The sequence below is a fragment of the Mercenaria mercenaria genome, chromosome 2, assembly GCF_021730395.1.
Source record: "Mercenaria mercenaria strain notata chromosome 2, MADL_Memer_1, whole genome shotgun sequence".
In the NCBI taxonomy this organism is placed as follows: domain Eukaryota; kingdom Metazoa; phylum Mollusca; class Bivalvia; order Venerida; family Veneridae; genus Mercenaria; species Mercenaria mercenaria.
This window is the reverse complement of record NC_069362.1, coordinates 81,672,354-81,695,347: the sequence shown is the minus strand read 5'-3', so window position 1 is coordinate 81,695,347 and position 22,994 is coordinate 81,672,354. Positions and strand designations below refer to the sequence as shown.

At 36.9% G+C, this 22,994-nt stretch overlaps 1 protein-coding gene across 2 annotated transcripts in view; it reads left to right on the top strand.

The window, feature by feature from the left end:
- The window catches only part of LOC123564425 (uncharacterized), a 93,941-nt gene that overhangs the window by 60,966 nt on the left and 9,981 nt on the right, over window positions 1–22,994 (top strand). For both annotated transcript variants that reach the window (XM_053537054.1, XM_045358001.2), the window contains 2 exons: window positions 10,824–10,883; window positions 11,308–11,549. In XM_053537054.1, coding sequence (XP_053393029.1) covers window positions 10,824–10,883; window positions 11,308–11,355 — 108 coding nt within the window. In that variant the 3' untranslated portion in view covers window positions 11,356–11,549. The remainder of the gene's footprint in view (window positions 1–10,823; window positions 10,884–11,307; window positions 11,550–22,994) is intronic.

The following is a 22,994-nucleotide window of genomic DNA, read 5'->3' as shown; positions in this document are numbered from 1 at the left end:
CCGCTTATTCTTTTGAACGGTGAATTCATAACTTTATCATGACATCAAGGGTTATAAATGACCAATCAAACAGCTGCAGTTTTGAGTACTTGCCAGTTTCTATTTGGGTAAAGCGAAGTATTTTTACAATGAACATATAGTGACTTTAGAAATAAATAGCACACTATTTCAGAAATCAAATTAAGATTTTTCACTGCACATACCCCAGATGATGCTACAAACAAAACTTCAAAGTTTCATTGAAATATTATATTGATTTAATACTTTGATTTTAGCTTAAGTTTGAAATTTTACACTGGGAGTGTATAATAAAGTCCGAGTAAAATGTATTCATTACCCATCTGAAATTAGTATCATTCCGCAATGTTTCGGACATGTAAAATTTATGAATAACAATGTAAATGAGTATTTGACAGTAAAAAATAGTGCCCTATATATTTACACAAAGAGCTATAAAAGTAAACTTTGATTTACCGTAATTTTCAACGTACGCTGCCGAAACTGAAATTTATTATTGTTCCTTCTCAAGGGGTGGACATGTCACACTTGACTGAGCAGGTAATGCATACAAGGGTATCATCAAAGCCATCCGAAATCCAGTAGGGCGCCACTGTCTTGGACTTATGCATATTCATTACAAATAGCCTATTTGCCAATGTGTGTTTACGCATCTTTAAGTCAATCTTTAGTGAAATACAACTATAAAATACTGTGAAATCATTATTATTCGTGTGGGATTAATTTTCGTGGTTGAGCTCAACCACGAATTTAAGTCCCAACGAACAAATCGTGCCCACGATAATTTTAATTGTACGCAAAGTCGCCAAACAAGACACCATAGCCGTTCGATCTGATCTGTAGTTGTATGCATGCGGCAATACTAACCTGCAGCTTTCGTGTAGTTTATGAAGGCTCCGTCAACGATAAACATAGGTATGCGTGGAAACAAATCGGACTATTAAATTTTTTTTTTTTTTTTAGTAGAAATGTACCCGTGGTTTGTTTATAAGTAAAAGTAGATACTAAAAATAGAAGTTTCACGTAGCGCCACATGCCAACCACACTATAATACGGCTGTTATTTGATTTTTCGGCCCCGCTATGTAATGTTTTTACACGCCTTTATTTTTACTGACATGTAGTAAAATACTACGACTTTGGAACTATCAAATATTATAAATTAATAGCTAGATTTGTGTCCGATGCATTAATACTTAATTCACATTACACGTTTCTCGGCAGGAAATAACACATGCACAAGTTCAACAGCATGTAATTTTAGATGCAGACGCGCCATTCATTTTGAAAAAAAAAATCGGACCAGTTTATAATATGTTTGTTTCGATTATAAATGCTTATTGTGCAAGCTGCTACGGTTTTGACAATTTTTAATTGGCGCTGACTTTTCTTATTGGATATTTCACAGTTTTAAAAAGTTTTACAAATTAGGGGTCGTATAATTATAGACAACGCGGTCGTTAATTGGCACATGATGACTCGCTAATCTCCCGCGGCGTAGATTGCAAATAATGTAGAATCAAGATTAATTAAATGAATATTCATCATCTGAAAATAGACTCCCACCCAAAAATATCGTCTGCTATTATCAACCTTCTTGGTTGCATTCTTTGCTTCCAAAGAATCTTTTTACAGCTTTTATTTCATATCAACTATATTATTTTGACGTTAAATGTTACCATCAAAACATATAGATCCGCTGTGGCCTACTTATAAAGTAATTCAAGATTTTTTTCCTTTGTCTGTTAATTTCTTTTAAATAAATACATATACTGGAAACATCCTTTTTCCATTTTTGATCACTCCTGTAATTTCGAAACTCCGTTGCAACAAACTAGTCCAATACTTCAACAGTAGATTTCTTTTCTTTTTTTTTAAATCGGAGTCAATAGTCAATAAATGCTTGCAGTTTACGGGTGATTTAAGCGACCCGCTTATTCTTTTGAACTGTGAATAACAATGTAAATGAGTGTTTGATAATAAAAAATGATGCCTGATATATTTACACAAAGAACTGTAAAAATAAACTTTGATTTACCTTAATTTTCAACGTACGCTGCCGAAACTGATATTTATTATTGTTCATTTTCATAAGTTGGGAAGGAACACTTATATGGTGAACATGTCACACTTGACTGAGCAGGTAATGAATATAAGGGTATCATCAAGGGCATCCAAAGTCGAATAGGGCGCCGCCATCTTGGACTCATGCATATACAAGAGACAATAATATAGTTAAAATCATATAACTCTTAAATCTAACATGTCATAATGTAGAATCGAAATTAATTAAATGAATATATGCATCATTTAAAAAAAATAGACTCCCTCCCAAAAATATTGTCTGCTATTATCAGTCTTCTTGGTTGCATTTTTTGTTTCCAAAGGATCTTTTTACAGATTTTATTTCATATCAACTGTATTATTTTGACGTTAAGTATTACCAACAAAACATAGATCTACTATGGCTTATAAAGTAATTCGAGCTTTTTTCGCTTGTCTGTTTAAATGCTAGCGTGGAGGTAGTACGCTCACTATACATTTTAGAGGTCTGGAGTTTGAACCCACCGAAATATTTATTTTTGTTAATGTCACCAGTTGTATTTCTTTTAATGAATTTAACATGAATTTTGCAGCTATTGTCAAAATAATCTTTTTTTCGAGAATGGTTTTATTAGCTCGACTATTCGAAAAATAGGGGAGTTACCATGGTTCGCACAGGTCCTTGAAAGTCCTTGAATTTGATCCCAAGTCCTTGATTTTTTTCTTCCAAAAAATCCCCTGAAAAAGTACTTGAATTTTGAAAAAAAGGTGGAAAAGTCCTTAAATTTTGCTAAAAACGGGGGTGCAATCGTATTGTAGGGGAAAAATACAAAAAATAAATAATAAATAAATCAAAACGAGCGAAAAAACGGTGTAAAATAAAAATACATGCACACCCACGGAGGGAACGCTAGTTGAACACCGTTTCGGTACAGAAGTTCGGTACGGAATAGCGATTTTCACAACGTTAAAATATTATGCGCAATGAGTGGCCCCAAAAATAAATGTAGTTTCGCCAGTAAATGGCTTACACAGGATGATTATTCATCGTGGTTAAAGGAGTTTAAGTCGGACAAGCATAAGTGTATTTGTACTTTGTGTGATAAACTCATTGATGTCGGAACAATGGGAGAAAGTGCGTTGAAATCACACGCGAAAAGTCCCTTGAGGACAAATTGAAAACTAGTCTTGAGAGCTTGAAAGACTTATAAGAAACATGTACTAGTATGTATACAGGCAAATATAGCTCATAAAAGGTAATCCCATTGAAGATCTCATAAAGGTTAAGATATGCTATTGTAGCTTATGGAAAATAAAACTGTTCTGTAACTTTTCTTCTATCATAATGCCTTATGAAGAGCCTAAATGGTTTTGTAATTTAAGATTTAAAGCGATTAAAATAGTCCTTGAAAATCAATAAAAAGTCCTTGAAAAGTCCTTGAATTTTTTTTTTTTGCCAAGTCCTGTATGAACCATGGTTACTCTACCCGCCCCGGTTAGTGTTAGCGTGAGCGTCACACAAAAGTTAAAGTTTGCATACCACCCCAAATATTTTCAAAATCCATTGAGATAATGCTTTCTTATTTTGCAAGCTTGTTTACCATCATGACCCTAGTCTGTAAAAAGGAGGAAGCAACTCTGTTAAGCATTTTGACTGAATTATAGCCCCTTTTCGATTTAGAATAAATGTTAAAGTTTACGTATCACCCCAAATATTTTCAAAGTCCATTGAGATATTGCTTTCATATTTTGCATACTTGTTTATCATCATGACCCCAGTCTGTAAAAAGGAGGAGGCAACTCTATTAAGCATTTTGACTGAAATTTGGCCGCTTTTCAACTTAGAATAAATGTTAAAGTTTGCGTACGACCCCATATATTTTCAAAGTCCATTGAGATATTGCTATTATATTTTACATAATTGTTTATCATCATGACCCAAGTCTGTTTAAAGGAGGAGGCAACTCTATCCAGAATTTTGTCTGAATTTATGGCCCCTTTTCGACTTAGAATATGCTAATTGTAATGTTAAAGTTTTACTCATTGCTTATATTATACTATCAAGCACTGAGAATAGTCGAGCGCGCTGTTCACTGACAGCTCTTGCTTTGGTGTCAGATTTCAATGTAGGTCTACTTCCTGTAGAGTAGTCTGATTAGAATCTAGATCTACACAGTGTATAGACTCTCTCTACGTCCAAACGGCAGTCGTCAAAAATGTGGCGTTCAAAAATCAAAAGACATTTTTTGCTGTCGCGAATGGTTTGGATTTTCTTTGTTTATTTCGTTAATAACGCATAAAGTAAGTACATTTTAATTGACTTATTGTGTAAGAGCTACTGTTTACGTAGATACCAAACATGCCTGATAAAACTTATTATATTCTTAATTTCAAGTCAAATCAAGAGTTGATATTTTTTTTTGATTTCGTAATGAAACTATCATTTCTTTGAAATACATATATCTTGAGCTATTGCAAAGGTTTGAAACATTAAATTTGCTACTTCGTAGATAAATATCTTACACATCAATGTTTACTAGCATAGCTCCGTGGTAATGAATACGTTTTCAGGAAAGTGTGTTTTTTTCTGGGACATGCATGCCGATTACACTGTCCCACTATTCGATATGTTACTGGCCCACTAATCGCAATTTTTAAATTCCGGATTGTACATATAGCAGAAACACTGTACGCCTATTCAAAAGTTTTTTTTTATTCTTATCCCTTTGCGAAATGCAATGGCATTGAAACATCATTGATTTACCATTTATTTGTTTTTGAAGGTAACCATTAAAATATCATTTTTATTCGCATAAACATATTAGTGCAATCATTGAAAAACCATCGAAATACCATCAAAACACCAGGAAACTCCACTGAGTTTGAGTGGGCCAAAATATGCAAATAAGCTGTCTTAAAAAAAATGAAATTTCAATGATATTTAATGGCATTTCAATTGAGGAGTTCTATGGAAAATAAAAAGTATTTCAATGGTAAATCAATGAAAAAATTGTACTTTAATGATATCTAATGGAAATCAATGGTAAATCAATGATTATAAGTGGTACTTAATGATATCTAAAGAGATTCAATGGTAAATAATGCACTGCATGGACAGCATTTTTAGCTCACCTGTCAAGTAGTGACAGGGTGGGCTTTTGTGATCGCCTTTCGTCTGTCGTCTGACCGTCCATCCATCCGTCCGTTCACAATTTCCTTGCGAACACGACAGACCACATTGTATATTGGTTTTGATTCAAACTTGCACACAACTTTTATGGGCATAATATCTAGGTTCCTTCCGAAAACTGGCCAGATCTTATCGTGTTCCAGAGTTATTGCCCCTTAAATGGCCAAAATCTGCCATTTTTGGCTTGTGAACATGATAGAGACCATATTTTGCAAATAACTTTAAAATAAAAACTTGCACACAACTTGTTTTTGCATAATATCTTGGTTCCTATCAAAAGCTGGCCAGATCCCGTTATGGGTTCCAGAGTAATGGCCCATTAAAGGGCCAAAATTTGCTATTTTTCGGCTTGTGAACCAATAGATACAACATTGTGCAATTAACTTTAATCAAACTTGCACACAACTTGTATTGGCATAATATCTGGGCTCCTTTCGAATACTGGCCAGATCCTATCATGGGTTCTAGTGTTATGGCCCCTTAAAGGACCATATATGCTATTTTAGGCTTGTGAACACGATAGAGACAGCATTTTGATATTAACTTTAATCAAACTTGCACACAACTTGTATTAGCATACTATCTCGGTTTTTACAAACACTGGCCAGATCCCGTCATGGGTTCCAGAGTTATTGCCCCTTAAAGGGCCAAAATTTGCTATTTTGGCTTTTGCAGCCATATAGAGACTTCATTTATTGTTTGATTTGATACAAACTTGCAAAACGTCTTCAACAACAATAAATCATGGATTCCAAGATGCATCTGTCAGAACCAATCATAGGTCCCGGAGATATAAACTATCTGCTTACCTCCCGTGATTTTAATCAAAATGGATTTATATCAGTAAGTACTTGTAGGACTCATTTAAAATTTCATTATTGTCAGTAATTGTAGACTAGCTCCTAGACTATGATATATCTTATTATATTTTTATGGTTGAATGTAGTGAACTGAGCCAGTCTATATCCTATGTCCAATATCATTAATTCCAACATCAGTCCTGTGTGAAAATCTCTAAAACAGACTGGCTTTTGTGTCTATGAAATTGAATTCGTCAAAAAAGGGAAAAATATAGAAATATAGTTATTATCAGTCTAGTGGCTAGTCTACAGTAATTGGACTGAGACTATCAGGGTAGATGACTAAGGATTGATTTTATGTCAAATTACCTCCCTTTATTAACGAGGTTTTCAACGAAAACCTGAGTTATAAGATTGGGGTAGATGTCGGTCGGTCGGGCGGCGGCGGCGTCAAACTGGTGCTTCCGGTCAATAACTTTTGTTTCGGTAAAGGTATTTGAATAAAACTTGGTATGTATTAAAACTTGGTATGTATGTAGCTTATATCAAGACAAAGGCTGGGATTGATTTTGGGGTTTCTGGGGTCAAGGTCAAGGTCACTGTTACTTAAAATAGAACAAGAGTGCCAGAATGTCACAATATAGGCCCGTCGCAGAAAATTTCTTTACTCTAGCTGCTGTATTTTGCAAATGAATTTTAATTTTGTGGTTGTTTAGTAATCATTGTAAGTCTTTTGTTTTCCTAAGTCCACAAAAAAAATTCCTTACCAGGTAGAGAAACCTTAAAATACACCTAAAATTTGAAAGTAACGTCTATGTTGTACCACAGAAAAGTGGTCTTGGTTTTTCCCTATGGTCAATTATAAAAAAGTTACAATATAAGTTATTTATAGTAACAACTAAGGGAAGTTAATCTTAAAAAAAAAAGTGGTCTTGGTTTTTCCCTATGGTCAATTATAAAAAAGTTACAATATAAGTTATTTATAGTAACAACTAAAGGAAGTTAATCTTAAAAAAAAAAAAAAAAAAAAATCCAAAAAAAAATTTAAAGTCAACACAAAAATCTTTACCAGGTTACCAGGTAGAGGTTGGTCAAAATACACCTCAAAATTGGATGTAGCATGCATGATGTACTACAGAAAAGTGGTCTCGGTTTTTCCCTACGACTAGTAATGAAGAAGTTACAATATAAGCTATTTATAGTAACAACAAAGGGAAGTAATTCTAAAGAAAGGAACTGTGCATGACACTTCCTCTCATGATGGTGTATAATTGTGTCAAGTTACATCAAAATCCCTCCATGCATGAAGAAGAAATGCTTCGGACGAAGTCATTCTTGTATCTGACCTTTGGCCTCTAAGTGTGACCTTGACCTTAGACCCAGGGACCTGGTTCTTGCGCATGACACTTCATCTCGTGGTGGTGAACATTTGTTTCAAGTTATATCAAAATCCCTCCATGCATGAAGAAGAAATGCTCCGGACAAAGTTTTCATTCTTGTATCCTTTGACCTCTAAGTGTGACCTTGACCTTAGACCTAGGGACCTGGTTCTTGCGCATGACACTCCGCCTCAAAGTGGTAAACATTTGTGACAAGTTATATCAAAATCCCTCTATGCATGAAGAAGAAATGCTCCGGACAAAGTTTTCATTCTTGTATCCTTTGACCTCTAAGTGTGACCTTGACCTTAGACCTAGGGACCTGGTTCTTGCGCATGACACTCCGTCTCATGATGGTGAACAACTGTGCCAAGTTTCATCAAAATCCCTCCATGCATGTAGAAGATATGCTCCGGACAAGGTCTGTGGCCGCCCGCCCACCCATCCGCCCGCCAGGGGCGTTCCCATAATACGTCCCGTTTTTCAAACGGGCGTATAAAAAGGGTTTCCGGTCAATAACTTAACTTAGGAATGAGCTATCATGATGAAACTTGGTGTTTAGAAAACTTATATATAGTTGTAGCTTGGGATTGATTTTGGGGTTTCTGGGATCAAGGTCAAGGTCATTGTTACTAAAAATAGGGTTAGGGTTAGGTTACGGTTAGGGTTAGCATATCTTTTACATGCATGGAGGGATTTTGATGAAAGTTGGCACAATTGTTCACCATCATGAGACGGAGTGTCATGCGCAAGAACCAAGTCCCTATGTCTAAGGTCAAGGTCACACTTAGAGGTCAAAGGATACAAGAATGAAAACTTTGTCCGGAGCATATCTTCTTCATGCATAGAGGGATTTTGATGTACTTGGCACAATTATACACCATCATGAGACGAAGTGTCTTGCGCAGTTCCCTTCTTTAGAATTACTTCCCTTTGATGAAAGTTAGCACAATTGTTTATCATCATGAGACGGAGTGTCATTTGCAAAAACCAGGTCCTTAGGTCAAAGGTCAAGGTCACACTTAGAGGTCAAAGGATACAAGAATGAAAAATTCAAGAATGACTTTGTCCGGAGCATATCTTCTTCATGCATGGAAGGATTTTGATGTAGCTTGGCATATTTGTTCACCATAATAAGAGGGAGTGTCGTGCGCAAGAACCAGGTCCCTAGGTCTAAGGTCAAGGTCACACTTAGAGGTCAAAGGATACAAGAATGAAAACTTTGTCCGGAGCATATCTTCTTCATGCATTGAGGGATTTTGATACAACTAAGCACAAATGTTCACAAGCATGAGACGGAGTGTCATGCGCAAGAACCAGGTCCCTAGATCTAAGGTCAAGGTCACACTTAAAGGCCAAAGGTCAGATACAAGAATGACTTTGTCCGGAGCATTTCTTCTTCATGCATGGAGGGATTTTGATGTAACTTGGCACAATTGTACACCATCATGAGACGGAGTGTCATGCACTGGTCCCTTCTTTTGAATTACTTCCCTTTGCTGTTACTATAAATAGCTTATATTGTAACTTTTTCATTACAAGTCGTAGGGAAAAATCGAGACCACTTTTCTGTAGTACAACATGCGTGTTACATCCAATTCTGAGGTGTATTTTGAGCTATCTCTACCTGGTTAGGATTTTTATATGGACTTGTAATTTTTTCTTTTTTTTCTCTCTCTCTCTTTAAAGATTAACTTCCCTTAGTTGTTACTATAAATTACTGACATTGTAACTTTTTGTACCCCCCAACAACAAAGTTGTAAGGGGGGGTATACTGGATTCAGGTTGTCTGTCTGTCTGTCCGTCTGGCCGTCTGTCCGTAGACGCAATCTTGTGCGCACCATCTCTCCTTATCCCCTTGACAGAATTTAATGAAACTTCACACAAGTGATCAGTACCAACAGTAGTTGTGCATGGGGCATGTTAGGTTCTTTTAGAAAAAAAATTTGCAGAGTTATGGGACTTTGTTTTTTTGTAACTATACTATATACATAGACACAATCTTGTGCGCACCATCTCTCCTCATCCCCTTGACACAGTTTAATGAGACTTCACACAAGTGATCAGTACCAACAGTAGTTGTGCATTGGGCATGTTAGGTTCTTTTAGAAAAAAAATTTGCAGAGTTATGGGACTTTGTTTTTTTGTTACTATACTATATACATAGACACAATCTTGTGCGCACCATCTCTCCTCATCCCCTTGACACAATTTAATGAAACTTCACACAAGTGATCAGTAACAACAGTAGTTGTGCATGGGGCATGTTAGGTTCTTTCAGAAAAAAAATTTGCAGAGTTATGGGACTTTGTTTTTTTGTAACTATACTATATACATAGACACAATCTTGTGCGCACCATCTCTCCTCATCCCCTTGACACAATTTAATGAAACTTCACACAAGTGATCAGTAACAACAGTAGTTGTGCATGGGGCATGTTAGGTTCTTTCAGCGACAAAAATTGCAGAGTTATGGGACTTTGTTTCTTGTTAACATACTATGTACATACAGTCTGCATATGCAGTCTTGTGCGTGCCTAATCTACCAAACCCTTGCACACAATTTAATGAAACTTCACACAAGTGATCAGTACCAACCCTAGTTGTGCATGGTGCATGTTACATTCTTTTAGATAAATATTCTGCATAGTTATGGGACTTTGTTTTTTGTTACTAAACTGTATTCATACAGTCTATATACATACAGTCCACATAATTATGCAATCTTGTGTGCGTCAAATTGCAATGTACTGTGTCAGTGCATGCGGGGGGTACATTCATCACCTTTAGTGATAGCTCTAGTTTATAATTGACGCTAGGGAAAAACCAAGACCAATTTTCTGTGGTACAACATTGATGTTACTTTCAAATTTTGGGTGTATTTTAAGGTATCTCTACCTGGTAAGGATTTTTTTGTGGACTTAGAAAAATAAAAGAATTACAATAATTTCTAAAAAAAAAAAAACATTGTAAACAACTAGAAAATTAAAATTCCATTTGCAAATACAGGTGCTAGTGTAAAGAAATTTACTGTGACGGGCGTATATTGTGACATTCTGGCAGTCTTGTTTAGCCTGAAAAAGGCTGAATCTGAATGTTTCGTATTTTGCTTTGACTATCTGTGTTTTTGGTGAAAATGCGTTTTAATTTCAAGCGTCAATGTCTATTTAACGACTGTGTGTTGCAGAGACATTTATCTTACACAGAAAAATATATTCAACAAGAATACATATTTCAAATAGACAGAGAAAAACTAGAAATACTTACCACCGACAGCTTCAAAAAAATTGAAAAACGAAAGTGAACGTTTAGTTTTTGGTGACTTCCGTTTCTATACAATGTGATGACGGATATGCTATTTTTCAAATTCCGAAAATTGTGTCTTTTATTTTAGAATTTGGAGGAAAGATTGCAGCATGTAAGGAGAAGATGTGAGGAGCATGAAAAAAGAATTGTAAGAGAAAATTTAAAATGAACATCATTTACACATGATTTAGGGAAATATGTTAATGAGATCATTCTATAATCAAGATAAAAAATATATATGAAATGTTTACATGCCGGTTTTATATATTTAGAGTACCCTGTCACTTAACAGCTTAGGTAACCACAATCATATATATGGAGTTTAATAATAACTTTAGTTTACACAGTCCCTTGTAGATGACTTGAGAATTTAACTAGAAAATATATATATAGTCTAATATTCTTAGAAGATTCATACTTCACAAGAAAATAACAAATTATTAAATAAAAAAGTCTTTATATACAAAAGATAATAAATACTGTTATAAACTTCATTAGAATTTACATGCCTTATTCTCAATTACTGATTGAAAATGCATCACTACATAATTATGTTGTTTGCTGTATTGCAGAACCACAGTGAAACAGAACCACTCTATAATATGGGCAACGAGCCGTAACGTGGCCCCTTCCTTGATAGGGTGTTCCAGAATCAAGAAAAAAAAACGCCCTCTGTTAAAGGACAGCCCTTGGATTTTTTCAGATTACACGGGGCTGTCCAAGAAAGGGGTGGAATGGAAGAGGTAATGTTGAGAATTTGGAGGAAAGATTGAGGCAGTTGAGGAGAAGATGTGAGGAATAGGAAAAAACAATTGTAAGAGAAAATTTAGAATCAACATCATTTAGATATAAATCTAAAATATGTTAATGAGATCATTCTATAATCAAGATAAAAAATATATATGAAATTTTTACATGCCGGTTTGATTTATTTAGAGTACCGTGTCACTTAACAGCTAGTAACCTACAATATATATGGAGTTAATAACTTTAGTTTACACTGTCCCTTGTAGAAGACTGAAGAACTTAACTAGAAAATAGTCTAATATTCTTAGAAGAATCCTATTACACAAGAAAATAAATTATTCAATAAAAAAAGTCTTTATATACAAAAGATACTAAAATACTGTTATAACCTTCATTAGATTTACATATTCCACAGACGAGTAGAAATGGAACGAAACATGCAACTATTCTGCAAAGCTTTTGCAAATATACACTAAACACACAGAATGCAAATGTTTTGCAAACAAGTTATAATTCACACCTGCAAACATTGTGCAAATACATTGCCAATATGTGTATTTATGTAACAAATAACTTACAGAGTGATAGCAAAGTGTTTGCAAATTGCATGCAAATAATATGCAAATTATTTGAAAATAAGCAAAAAATAACAAGAAATGATTTTCTGAGAGTCAAAGAAAACAACTTGTTCATCTGAAAAACAGATGTGTCAGTCACAAAACCATTAGCAGTTTAAATAACTATTTAAAATTATTAATTGTAGTGATAATTCAGTAATAATAACTAAAACATGTATTTAAGTTTCAACAATTGCTTAGAACTGTAAAAGGTGTTTTATATAACTATCATTGTTTAACAATTCCTTTCACATGCTGCAATTCTCTGGTTCTTGTAAGTCTTATTGCTTAAATACTTGGTATTTCATTATTCTTATTCAACAAAGTTTATGGCCCGCCCGCTTAGCTCAGTAGGTAGAGCGTAGGTCTACGGATCGCGGGGTCGTGAGTTCGATCCTCAGGCGGGGCGTATGTTCTCCGTGACTATTTGATAAACAACATTGTGTCTGAAATCATTAGTCCTCCACCTCAGATTCATGTGGGGAAGTTTGCAGTTACTTGCGGAGAACAAGTTTGTACTGGTACAGAATCCAGGAACACTGGTTAGGTTAACTGCCCGCCGTTATATGACTGAAATACTGTTGAAAAACGGCGTTAAACCCAAAACAAAACAAATCAAAAAAGTTTATATCCAGATAAAAATAATCAGAATATAATGATCTGTTTAACACAAAAGTTTGCATCACCAAAATACTTCTACTGCATGGTGTTTAAACATTTTCTCATAATATTTTCAAAAAATACTGCCATTTGAATGTAGACCAATCAGAAAGCAAAAAGTTTATTACTTCCTGTACCTATTCAAATAATAGTCTAGCTATTCTACTCACCCTGGCTTCGGTGTCAGTGTCAGCATCACACCTTGATTAAAGTTTTGCATCCAAGTACATATAGCTTTCATTTAAAGGCATATAACTTTGAAACTTAGTTTTTATGCCCCCGAAGGGAGGCATATAGTTTTTGAACTGTCTGCCGGTCTGTCTGCAATTTTCGTGTCCAGTCCATATCTTTGTCATCGATGGATGGATTTTCAATTAACTTGGCATGAATGTGTACCACAGTAAGACGACGTGTCGCGCGCAAGACCAGGTCCGTAGCTCAAAGGTCAAGGTCACACTTAGGCATTAAAGGATAGTGCATTGATGGGCGTGTCCGGTCCATATCTTTGTCATCGATGGATGGATTTTCAAATAACTTGGCATAAATGTGTACCACAGTTAGACAACGTGTCGCGCGCAAGACACTGGTCCGTAGCTCAAAGGTCAAGGTCACACTTAGACGTTAAAGGATAGTGCATTGATGGGCGTGTCCGGACCATATCTTTGTCATCGATGGATGGATTTTCAAATAACTTGGCATGAATGTGTACCACAGTAAGACGAAATGTCACACGCAAGACCCAGGTCCGTAGCTCAAAGGTCAAGGTCACACTTAGACGTTAAAGGTCATTTTTCATGATAGTGCATTGATGGGCATGTCCGGTCCTTATTTTTGTCATTCATGTATGGATTTTAAAATAACTATGCATGAATGTGTGACACAGTAAGACGACGTGTCACGCGCAAGACCCAGCTTCGTAGGTCAAAGGTCCTAAACTCTAACATCGGCCATAACTATTCATTCAAAGTGCCATCGGGGGCATGTGTCATCCTATGGAGACAGCTCTTGTTTGTTTTCTTTGTCAGTAACCAACCTCCCTGGGTCAAATCTGCTTAAAGTTTTACATGTAAGTTACTATCACCAAAACTAATGCAGATATTGAATTGAAACTTCACATGTTTCTTTGGTGTCATAAAACTAGGTGATAGCATCAAGAGCCATTACTCTGACATGACATGCATTTGGCCAAATTATGCCCCCTTTTAGACTTAGAAAATTTGTGTCCGGTCCATAACTCTGTCATCTATGAAGGGATTTTTATAATACTTGCTAACCTGGCTTAAAGGTCATGGTCACAATTTGGGGTCAAAGGTCAACAGGAATTTTGTTTCCTGTCCAGTCCATAACTCTGCCATCCATGAAGGTATTTTAATATTACTTGGCACAAATGTTCTCCATGGTGAGTTGACACGTCGCACAAAAAAGCCGGACCCCTAGCTTAAAGGTCAAGGTCACAATTGGTGGTCAAAGGTCAACAGGACTTTTGTTTCCTGTGCGGTCCATAATTCTGCCATCCATGAAGGGATTTTAATATTACTTGGCACAAATGTTCCCCATGGTAAGATGACATGTCGTGTACAAAACCCGGACCCCTAGCTCAAAGGTCAAGGTCAAAATTGATGGTCAAATGTAAATAGAATTTTTTTCCTGTCCGATCCAGAACTCAACAATCCTTAAAGGGATTTTAATATCAATTGGCATAAATGTTCACCCCCATAAATTGGAGTGTCATGCGCAAGAACAAGGGCCCTAGGTCTAAGGTCAAGTTCACACTTAGAGGCCAAAGGTCAGGTGCAAGAATGACTTTGTCTGGAGCATTTCTTCTTCATGCATACCGGAATTTTGATGTAACTTCAATTACTTGGCACAAATGTTCACCACCATTTGAGACAGATTGTCATGCACAAGAACCAGATCCCTATGTCAAGGTCACACTTAGAGGTCAAAGGTCAAATTTAAGAATTACTTTGTTCATAGGCATTTCTTCTTCATGCATGGAGGGATTTGAATATAACTTTGCCCAAATGTTCAACACCATGAGACAGCCTTGTTTGTAGAATTATTTCCTTTTTTTAAATTATTTCTATAGATAGATTAAATTGTAATTTCTACACACCTAGTAAAGAGTTTCTTGTCAACTTATTAAGTCCCCTACTGGTTGAAAACCAGTTTCGGGGACTATAGGAATGCGCTTTTCCGTCCTTCCGTCTGTCTGTCCGTGCGTCCGTCCGTCCATCAGCAATTTCGTGTCCGGTCCATAACTCTGTCATCCATGAAGGGATTTTAATATTACTTGGCACAAATGTTCCCCATGATGAGATGACGTGTCATGCGCAAAACCCAGACCCCTAGCTCAAAGGTCAAGGTCACAATTGGAGGTCAAAGGTCAACTGGGCTTTTATCCTGTCTGGTCCATAACGCTCCCATCCATGAAGGGATTTTAATATTACTTGGCAAAAATGTTCCCCATGATGAGACGACGTGTCATGCGCAAAACCTGGACCCCTAGCTTAAAGGTCAAGGTCACAATTGGAGGTCAAAGGTCAACAAGGCTTTTTTCCTGTCCGGTCCATAACTCTCCCATCCATGAAGGGATTTTAATATTACTTGGCACAAATGTACCTCATAATAAGAAGGTGTGTCGTGCACAACGTTCAGACCCCTAGCTCAAAGGTCAAGGTCACGCTTAGCAGTCAAATGTTAACATAGCATGAACATGGTCTGTTTCGTGTCCGGTCCATAACTCTGACATTCATGAAGGGATTTTAATATCACTTGGCACAAATGTTCCCCATGATGAGACGACATGTCATGCGCAAATCCCGGACCCCTAGCTTAAAGGTCAAGGTCAGAAATGGGGGTCAAAGGTCAACAGAGTATTTTTCCTGTCCCGTCCATAACTCTGCCATCCATGAAGGGATTTTAATATTACTTGGCACAAATGTTCCCCATGATGAGACAACATGTCATGCGCAAAGCCCAGACCCTTAACTCAAAGGTCATGGTCACAGTTGGAGGTCAAAGGTCAATAAGCTTTTTTTCCTGTCCGATCCAGAACTCTGTCATCCATCAAGGGATTACAATATTACTTGGCATAAATGTTCCCTATGATGAGACAACGTGTCTTGCGCAACACCCAGTACCCTAGCTTAAAGGTCAAGGTCACAGTTTGAGATCAAAGGTCAAGAGGATTTTTTTCCTGTCCAGTCTATAACTTTGTCATGCAAAACAGGATTTAGATATCAGTTGGCATAAATATTCCCCTGGATGAGACAACATGTCATGCGCAAAACTCAGGTCTAAGGTCTAATGTCAAGGTCGCACTTAGAGACCAAAGGTCAGACACAAGAATGACTTTGTTTGGAGCATTTCTTCTTCATGCATGGAGGGATTGTGATGTAACTTGGCACAAATGTTCACCAACATAAGACGGATTGTCATGCGCAAGAACCAGGTCCCTAGGTCTAAGGTCTAAGGTCAAGGTCATATTTAGAGGTCAAAGGTCAAATTCAAGAATAACTTTGTACGGAGCATTTCTTCTTCATGCATGGAGTGATTTTGATGTAACTTGGACCAAATGTTCACCACCATGAGGCGCCCTTGTTTTTAGAATTACGTCCCTTTGTTAATCCCCCGCCGTGGCGGAGGGATTATAGGAATGGTCTGCATCCGTCCGTCCTTCCGTCTTTCCGTCCTTCCGTCCGTCCGTCCTTCCGTCCGTAACAAAATCGTGTCCGGTCCATATCTCCTAAACCCCTTGAAGGATTTTCATGAAACTTGGGTCAAATGATCACCTCATCAAGACGATGTGCAGAACCCATGAGTCAGCCTTGTCGGTTCAAGGTCAAGGTCACAACTCAAGGTCAAAGGTTTGAGCCATTTTGTGTCCGCTCTATATCTCATAAACCCCTTGAAGGAATTTTATAAAACTTGTGTCAAATGATCACCTCATCAAGACGATCTGCAGAACCCATGAGTCAGCCATGCCGGCTCAAGGTCAAGGTCACAACTTAGGGTCAAAGGTTTTGAGCCTTCCATTTTGTGTCCGCTCTATATCTTCTAAACTCCTTGAAGGATTTTCATGAAACTTGGGTCAAATGATCACCTCATCAAGACGATGTGCAGAACCCATGGGTCAGCCTTGTCGGCTCAAGGTCAAGGTCACAACTCAAGGTCAAAGGTTTGAGCCTTCCATTTTCTGTCCGCTCTATATCTCCTAAACCCCTTGAAGGAATTTTATCAAACTTGGGTCAAATGATCACCTCATCTAGACGATATGCAGAACCCATGAGTCAGTCATGCCGGCTCAAGGTCAAGGTCACAGCTTAGGGTCAAAGGTTTGAGCCCTCCATTTCGTGTCCGCTCTATATCTCCTAAACCCCTTGAAGGAATTTTATAAAACTTGGGTAAAATGATTACCTCATCAGAACGATGTGCAGAAATTATGAGTCAACCATGCCAGCTCAAGGTCAAGGTCACAACTAAGGGTCGAAGGTTTGAGCCTTCCATTTTGTGTCCACTCTGTATCTCCTAAACCCCTTGAAGGATTTTCATCAAACTTGGGTCAAATGATCACCTCATCAAGAACTCATGAGTCAGCCATGTCAACTCAAGGTCAAGGTCACAACTGAAGGTCAAAGGTTTCAGCTCTGTATCTCCTAAACCCCTTGAAGGATTTTCATGAAACTTGGGTCAAATGATCGCCTCATCAAGACGTTGTGCAGAATTCATGAGTCAGCCATGTCAGTTCAAGGTCAAGGTCACAGCTAAAATCAAAGGTTTACCCTTTCACTATCCATAGCAGTGGCGGGGGATATAGCTGTCTTTCAGACTGCCTTGTTGTTAGTATAAATAGATTGTAACTTTTTTATTACTGGCGGTAAAGAAAAATTGAGACCACTTTTCTGTGGTACAACATGCATGTTACATCCAATATTTAGGTGTATTTTGACCTATCTCTACCTGGTAAAGAGTTTCTTGTGGACTTATATTATATACACTTTATATATACATTTTGTAATCAGCCAAAACAATTCAATATGTAAACAACTGTGGGTTTTTATATATGCACATTTTAATCCAAGTGTGTTGTTATAACATATTGTATTTATAGTACAATATTGTTTATACATCATTGACAGATATCAGTTCATTATGTTATACTGCAGTAGAGAAAATTAGGTGCTTTCCAGTAGGGGACTTTGTATTGCATGGCAATACTTCATTCACTTGTTTTTAAGAGAAATTTTCCCTTGGTGTTACTATAAATAACTTATATGCTATTTTTTATATAAAGGGCTCAAACAAAAGTCCATATGAACAGAACTGTAGGATTTTATATTTATATATGCTAATATTAATCCAAGTGTTTTGTTATAACATACTGCATATATAATACAATATTGTTTATATATCATTGACAGATATCAGTTCATTATGTTATGAATACTGTAGTAGAGAAAATTAGGTGCCTTCCAGTTGCATGGCAATAGATCTACTTCATTCACTTGTTTACTTCTAAGATCTATTTGTCCAGAATTTATTTTTTGCGAGACCTTTACTTAGTCAGAAACATAAAAGTTAAAGAGAAAAACAGTGATTTGGTCACTAGTTCTCTAATTCAGGGCTCTGGAAATTTTGAGAATTCAGTTGGTCTGAAACGAAGATCAAGATATCGGTGCTACCCTACCAACCGTATTACCAATATACCATTAAAACATGTTAGAGTAAGGAAATAAGTATGGCATGCTTTAAAAATGATTTACTTGTCATCACGAGTTATCTCCACCCACCGTTTTACCAATATACCATTAAAACATGATAGAGTAAAGAAATAAGTATGGCATGTATTAAAACGATTTACTGATCATCGCGAGTAGGGCTAGGATGAGTTTTAAAATGTTGAAACCGGTTAATCATTTGTATGAAATCTAATCGAACCAGTTAATCGGCCGATGTTTTCTTTCCTGACGACGTATAAATTCAATGTAGTCCATGTAGAAATCGAGACCAGAACTCCATTCTCTGGAGTAAAACTACAGCTTCTTAGGCCCTTTAGTTTTTCGATTTCTCGCATTGTTAAGTTAATAATTTCTTTTTTCATTTCATTCAATCTTAATCTTCCTTAATATAGTTATTGTGATACCATGGCACCCCAAATCCATAAATCTTGTTTGTTTCTTTTTCTTTTACTAAGTTTTAGTAGTCTTTTTTTAAATTAGTTTCTCTTGTTTGTTTGTTGTTGTTTTTTGCTTGTAATTACATATTTACACTGCATTTTATCAGTATCTGCACTTATTTATTTATCTTTTTATTTTTTTTTATTTTTATTTTTCAATAACTACATATCCCTTTAATTTACACTCAGTCCTACCATTTACTCATAATTATGTCTCCCCCAGGAGACATATTGTTTTTGCCCTGTCCGTCCGTGCGTCCGTACGTCACACTTCATTTCCGAGCAATAACTGGAGAACCATTTGACCTAGAACCTTCAAACTTCATAGGATTGTAGGGCTGCTGGAGTAGACGACCCCTATTGTTTTTGGGGTCACTCCGTCAAAGGTCAAGGTCACAGGGGCCTGAACATTGAAAACCATTTCCGATCAATAACTAGAGAACCACTTGACCCAGAATGTTGAAACTTCATAGGATGATTGGCCATGAAGAGTAGATGACCCCTATTGATTTTGGGGTCACTCCGTCAAAGGTCAAGGTCACAGGGGCCTGAACATTGAAAACCATTTCCGATCAATAACTAGAGAACCATTTGACATAGAACCTTCAAACTTCATAGGATTGTAGGGCTGCTGGAGTAGACAACCCCTTTTGTTTTTGGGGTCACTCCGTCAAAGGTCAAGGTCACAGGGGCCTGAACATTGAAAACCATTTCCGATCAATAACTAGAGAACCACTTGACCCAGAATGTTGAAACTTTATAGGATGATTGGCCATGAAGAGTAGATGACCCCTTTTAATTTTGGGGTCACTCCGTCAAAGGTCAAGGTCACAGGGGCCTGAACATTGAAAACCATTTCCGATCAATAACTAGAGAACCACTTGACCAAGAATGTTGAAACTTCATAGGATGATTGGCCATGAAGAGTAGATGACCCCTATTGATTTTGGGGTCACTCCATCAAAGGTCAAGGTCACAGGGGCCTGAACATTGAAAACCATTTCCGATCAATAACTAGAGAACCACTTGACCCAGAATGTTGAAACTTAATAGGATGATTGAACATGCAAAGTAGATGACCCCTATCGATTTTGGGGTCACTACATTAAAGGTCAAGGTCACAGGGGCCTGAACATTGAAAACCATTTCCGGTCAGTAACTTGAGAACCACTTGACCCAGAATGTTGAAACTTAATAGGATGATTGGTCATGCAGAGTAGATGACCCCTAACAATTTTGGGGTCACACTATGAAAGGTCAAGGTCACAGGGGCCTGAACATTGAAAACCATTTCCGGTCAGTAATTTGAGAACCACTTGACCCAGAATGATGAAACTTCATAGGATGATTGGTCATGCAGAGTAGATGATCCCTAACGATTTTAGGGTCACTTTGTTAAAGGTCAAGGCCACAGGGGCCTGAACATGGAAAACCATTTCCAATCAATAACTTGAGAACCTCTCGACCCAGAATGTTGAAACTTCATAGGATGATTGTTCATGCAGAGTAAATGACCCCTATTGTTTTTGGGGTCACTCCGTTAAAGGTCAAGGTCACAGAGGCCTGAACATTGATAACCAGTTTCGATCAATAACTTGAGAACCACTTGACCCAGAATGTTGAAACTTCATAGGATGATTGAGCATGCAGAGTAGATGACCCCTATTGATTTTGGGGTCAGTCTATTAAAGGTCAAGGTCACAGTGGCCTGTTCATGTAAAATCATTTTTTGGAAATAACTTGAGAACCACTTGACCTACAATGTTGAAACTTAATAGGATGATTGGACATGCAGAGTAGATGACCCCTATTTATTTTGAGGTCACTTGATCAAAGGTCAAGGTCACAGGAGCCTGAAAAGTGACTTGAGAACCACTAGGCCAAGAGTGTGAAATTTAGCGGGATGACTGGACATGCCAAGTAGATGATCCCTATTGCAGCCAGCCATCAGTGTCTCTTTGACTTTCGCTCCTGACCCCTATTGACTTCTTGCCTATAGGACTTTGCATTGGGGGAGACATGCGCTTTTTTACAAAAGCATTTTCTAGTTTCTCATTTTTTCTGATCTTTTAAATGACAAGCCTCTTGAGCACTTATTATACCCCCACCAAACATGTTTGGGGGTGGGGGAAGAGCTATAAAGGAGTCAGTTTTGTCCCGTCGCGTCGCGTCCCGAAATCTATTATCTCAGTTACTACTATATGGATTTGATTCAAACTTAAAATAGATATATCACCTAATCACTCACATCATGTGACACAAGGTGCATAACTCTGACACCAATTTTTTCATGAATTATGCCTCCTTTTAATTAGAAATTTAGGTTAATTTTAATGCATTTTCACTATATCTCAGTTATTACTATATGAATTTGATTCAGACTTAAAATAGATGTTCCACATTCTCACCCACATCATTTGACACAAGGTGCATAACTCCGACACCAAATTTTCATGAATTATGCCCCCTTTAATTAGAATTTAAGGTAATTTTGATGCATTTTCACTATATCTCACTTATTACTGAATGAATTTGATTCAAACTTAAAATAGATGTTCCACCTTATCACCTACATCATGTGACACAAGGTACATAACTCTGACACCAATTTTTCATGAATTATGCCCCATTTTACTTAGAATTTAAGACTGATTTTGATGCATTTTCACTATATCTCGTTCTGATTGGCTTAGAGCCAAAGGGAAATAACATTTTTGTGCCCCCCATGAGTGGTGGGGGCATATAGATTGCTCTTGTCTGTGCGTCCGTCCATCCGTCTGTGCATCGGTCCGAAGTTCATGACGCGCCTAGCTAAAATGTATTTGATATAAATTGATGAAACCTTGCATGAGTCTATCATGATATGAACTTGCGTACCTTCTATTTTTCGTTTGGCTCTGCCCCCTAATTTTAGAGTTATGGCCCCTGAAATAGTCAAAAATGCACATTTTCACCTTGTGACACGCCTAGCTCAAAAAGTATTTGATATAGATTCATGAAACCTTGCAAGAGTCTTAATCATGATATGAATTTGCGCACTTAATCATGATATGAATTTGCGCACCTTTTATTTTTCATCTGGGTCCGCCCCCTATTTGTAGAGTTAGGGCCCCTGAAATAGTCAAAAATGCACATTTTTACCTTGTGACACCCCTAGCTAAAAATATTTGATATAAATGGATGAAACCTTGCATGAGTCTTTATCATGATACTACTTACGCACCTTTTTTTTGTCTTCCTCCGCTCCCTATTTTTAGAGTTATGGCTCCTTAAATAGTCAAAAATGTACATTTTCACCCTGTGACATGCCTAGCTCAAAAAGTATTTGATATAGAATCATAAAACCTTGCATGAGTCTTTATCATGATATGAACTTGCGCATCTTTTATTTTTAATCTGGGTCTGCGCGCTATTTCTAGAGTAATGGCCCTTGAAATACACAAAAATGCACATTTCACCTTGTGACATGTCTAGCTCAAAAAGTATTTGATATAAATTGATAAAACCTTGCATGAGTCTTAATCATGATATAAACTTGCACACCTTCTATTTTTCATCTGGGGCTGCCCCTATTTCCAGAGTTATGGCCCCTGAAATAGTAAAAAATGCACATTTTTACCTAATTATGTGCCTCACTCAGAACGTATTTAATGTAAATTCACGAAACCTTGCTTGAGTCTTTATCATAATGTGACCTTGCACACTTGGCATTCTTCTTGAGAATTTTAGTGTTTATTACAGAGTTATTGCCCTTGAAATAGCCAAAATATTGGATTTTTGTTTGTGATGCTCATAGCTCAAAAAGTATATGGTAGAGAATAATGAATCCTTTTCATATATTTTTTAGGCTATACCCCATTAAGACTACAAACATTTGAATTATTACCCTTTATTTGTGACAAATGTACCAGTGAGGGGCACACCCTGTGTCCTACAGACACATTCTAGTTTAAACTTTTGTACTGAGTTACTTACCCTTAAATTCCATGAATGAGCCTATTTTTAGAAATTCTATTTTTAGATTTTCAATGTTTTAGGTATTTTTCTAACTTTTTAT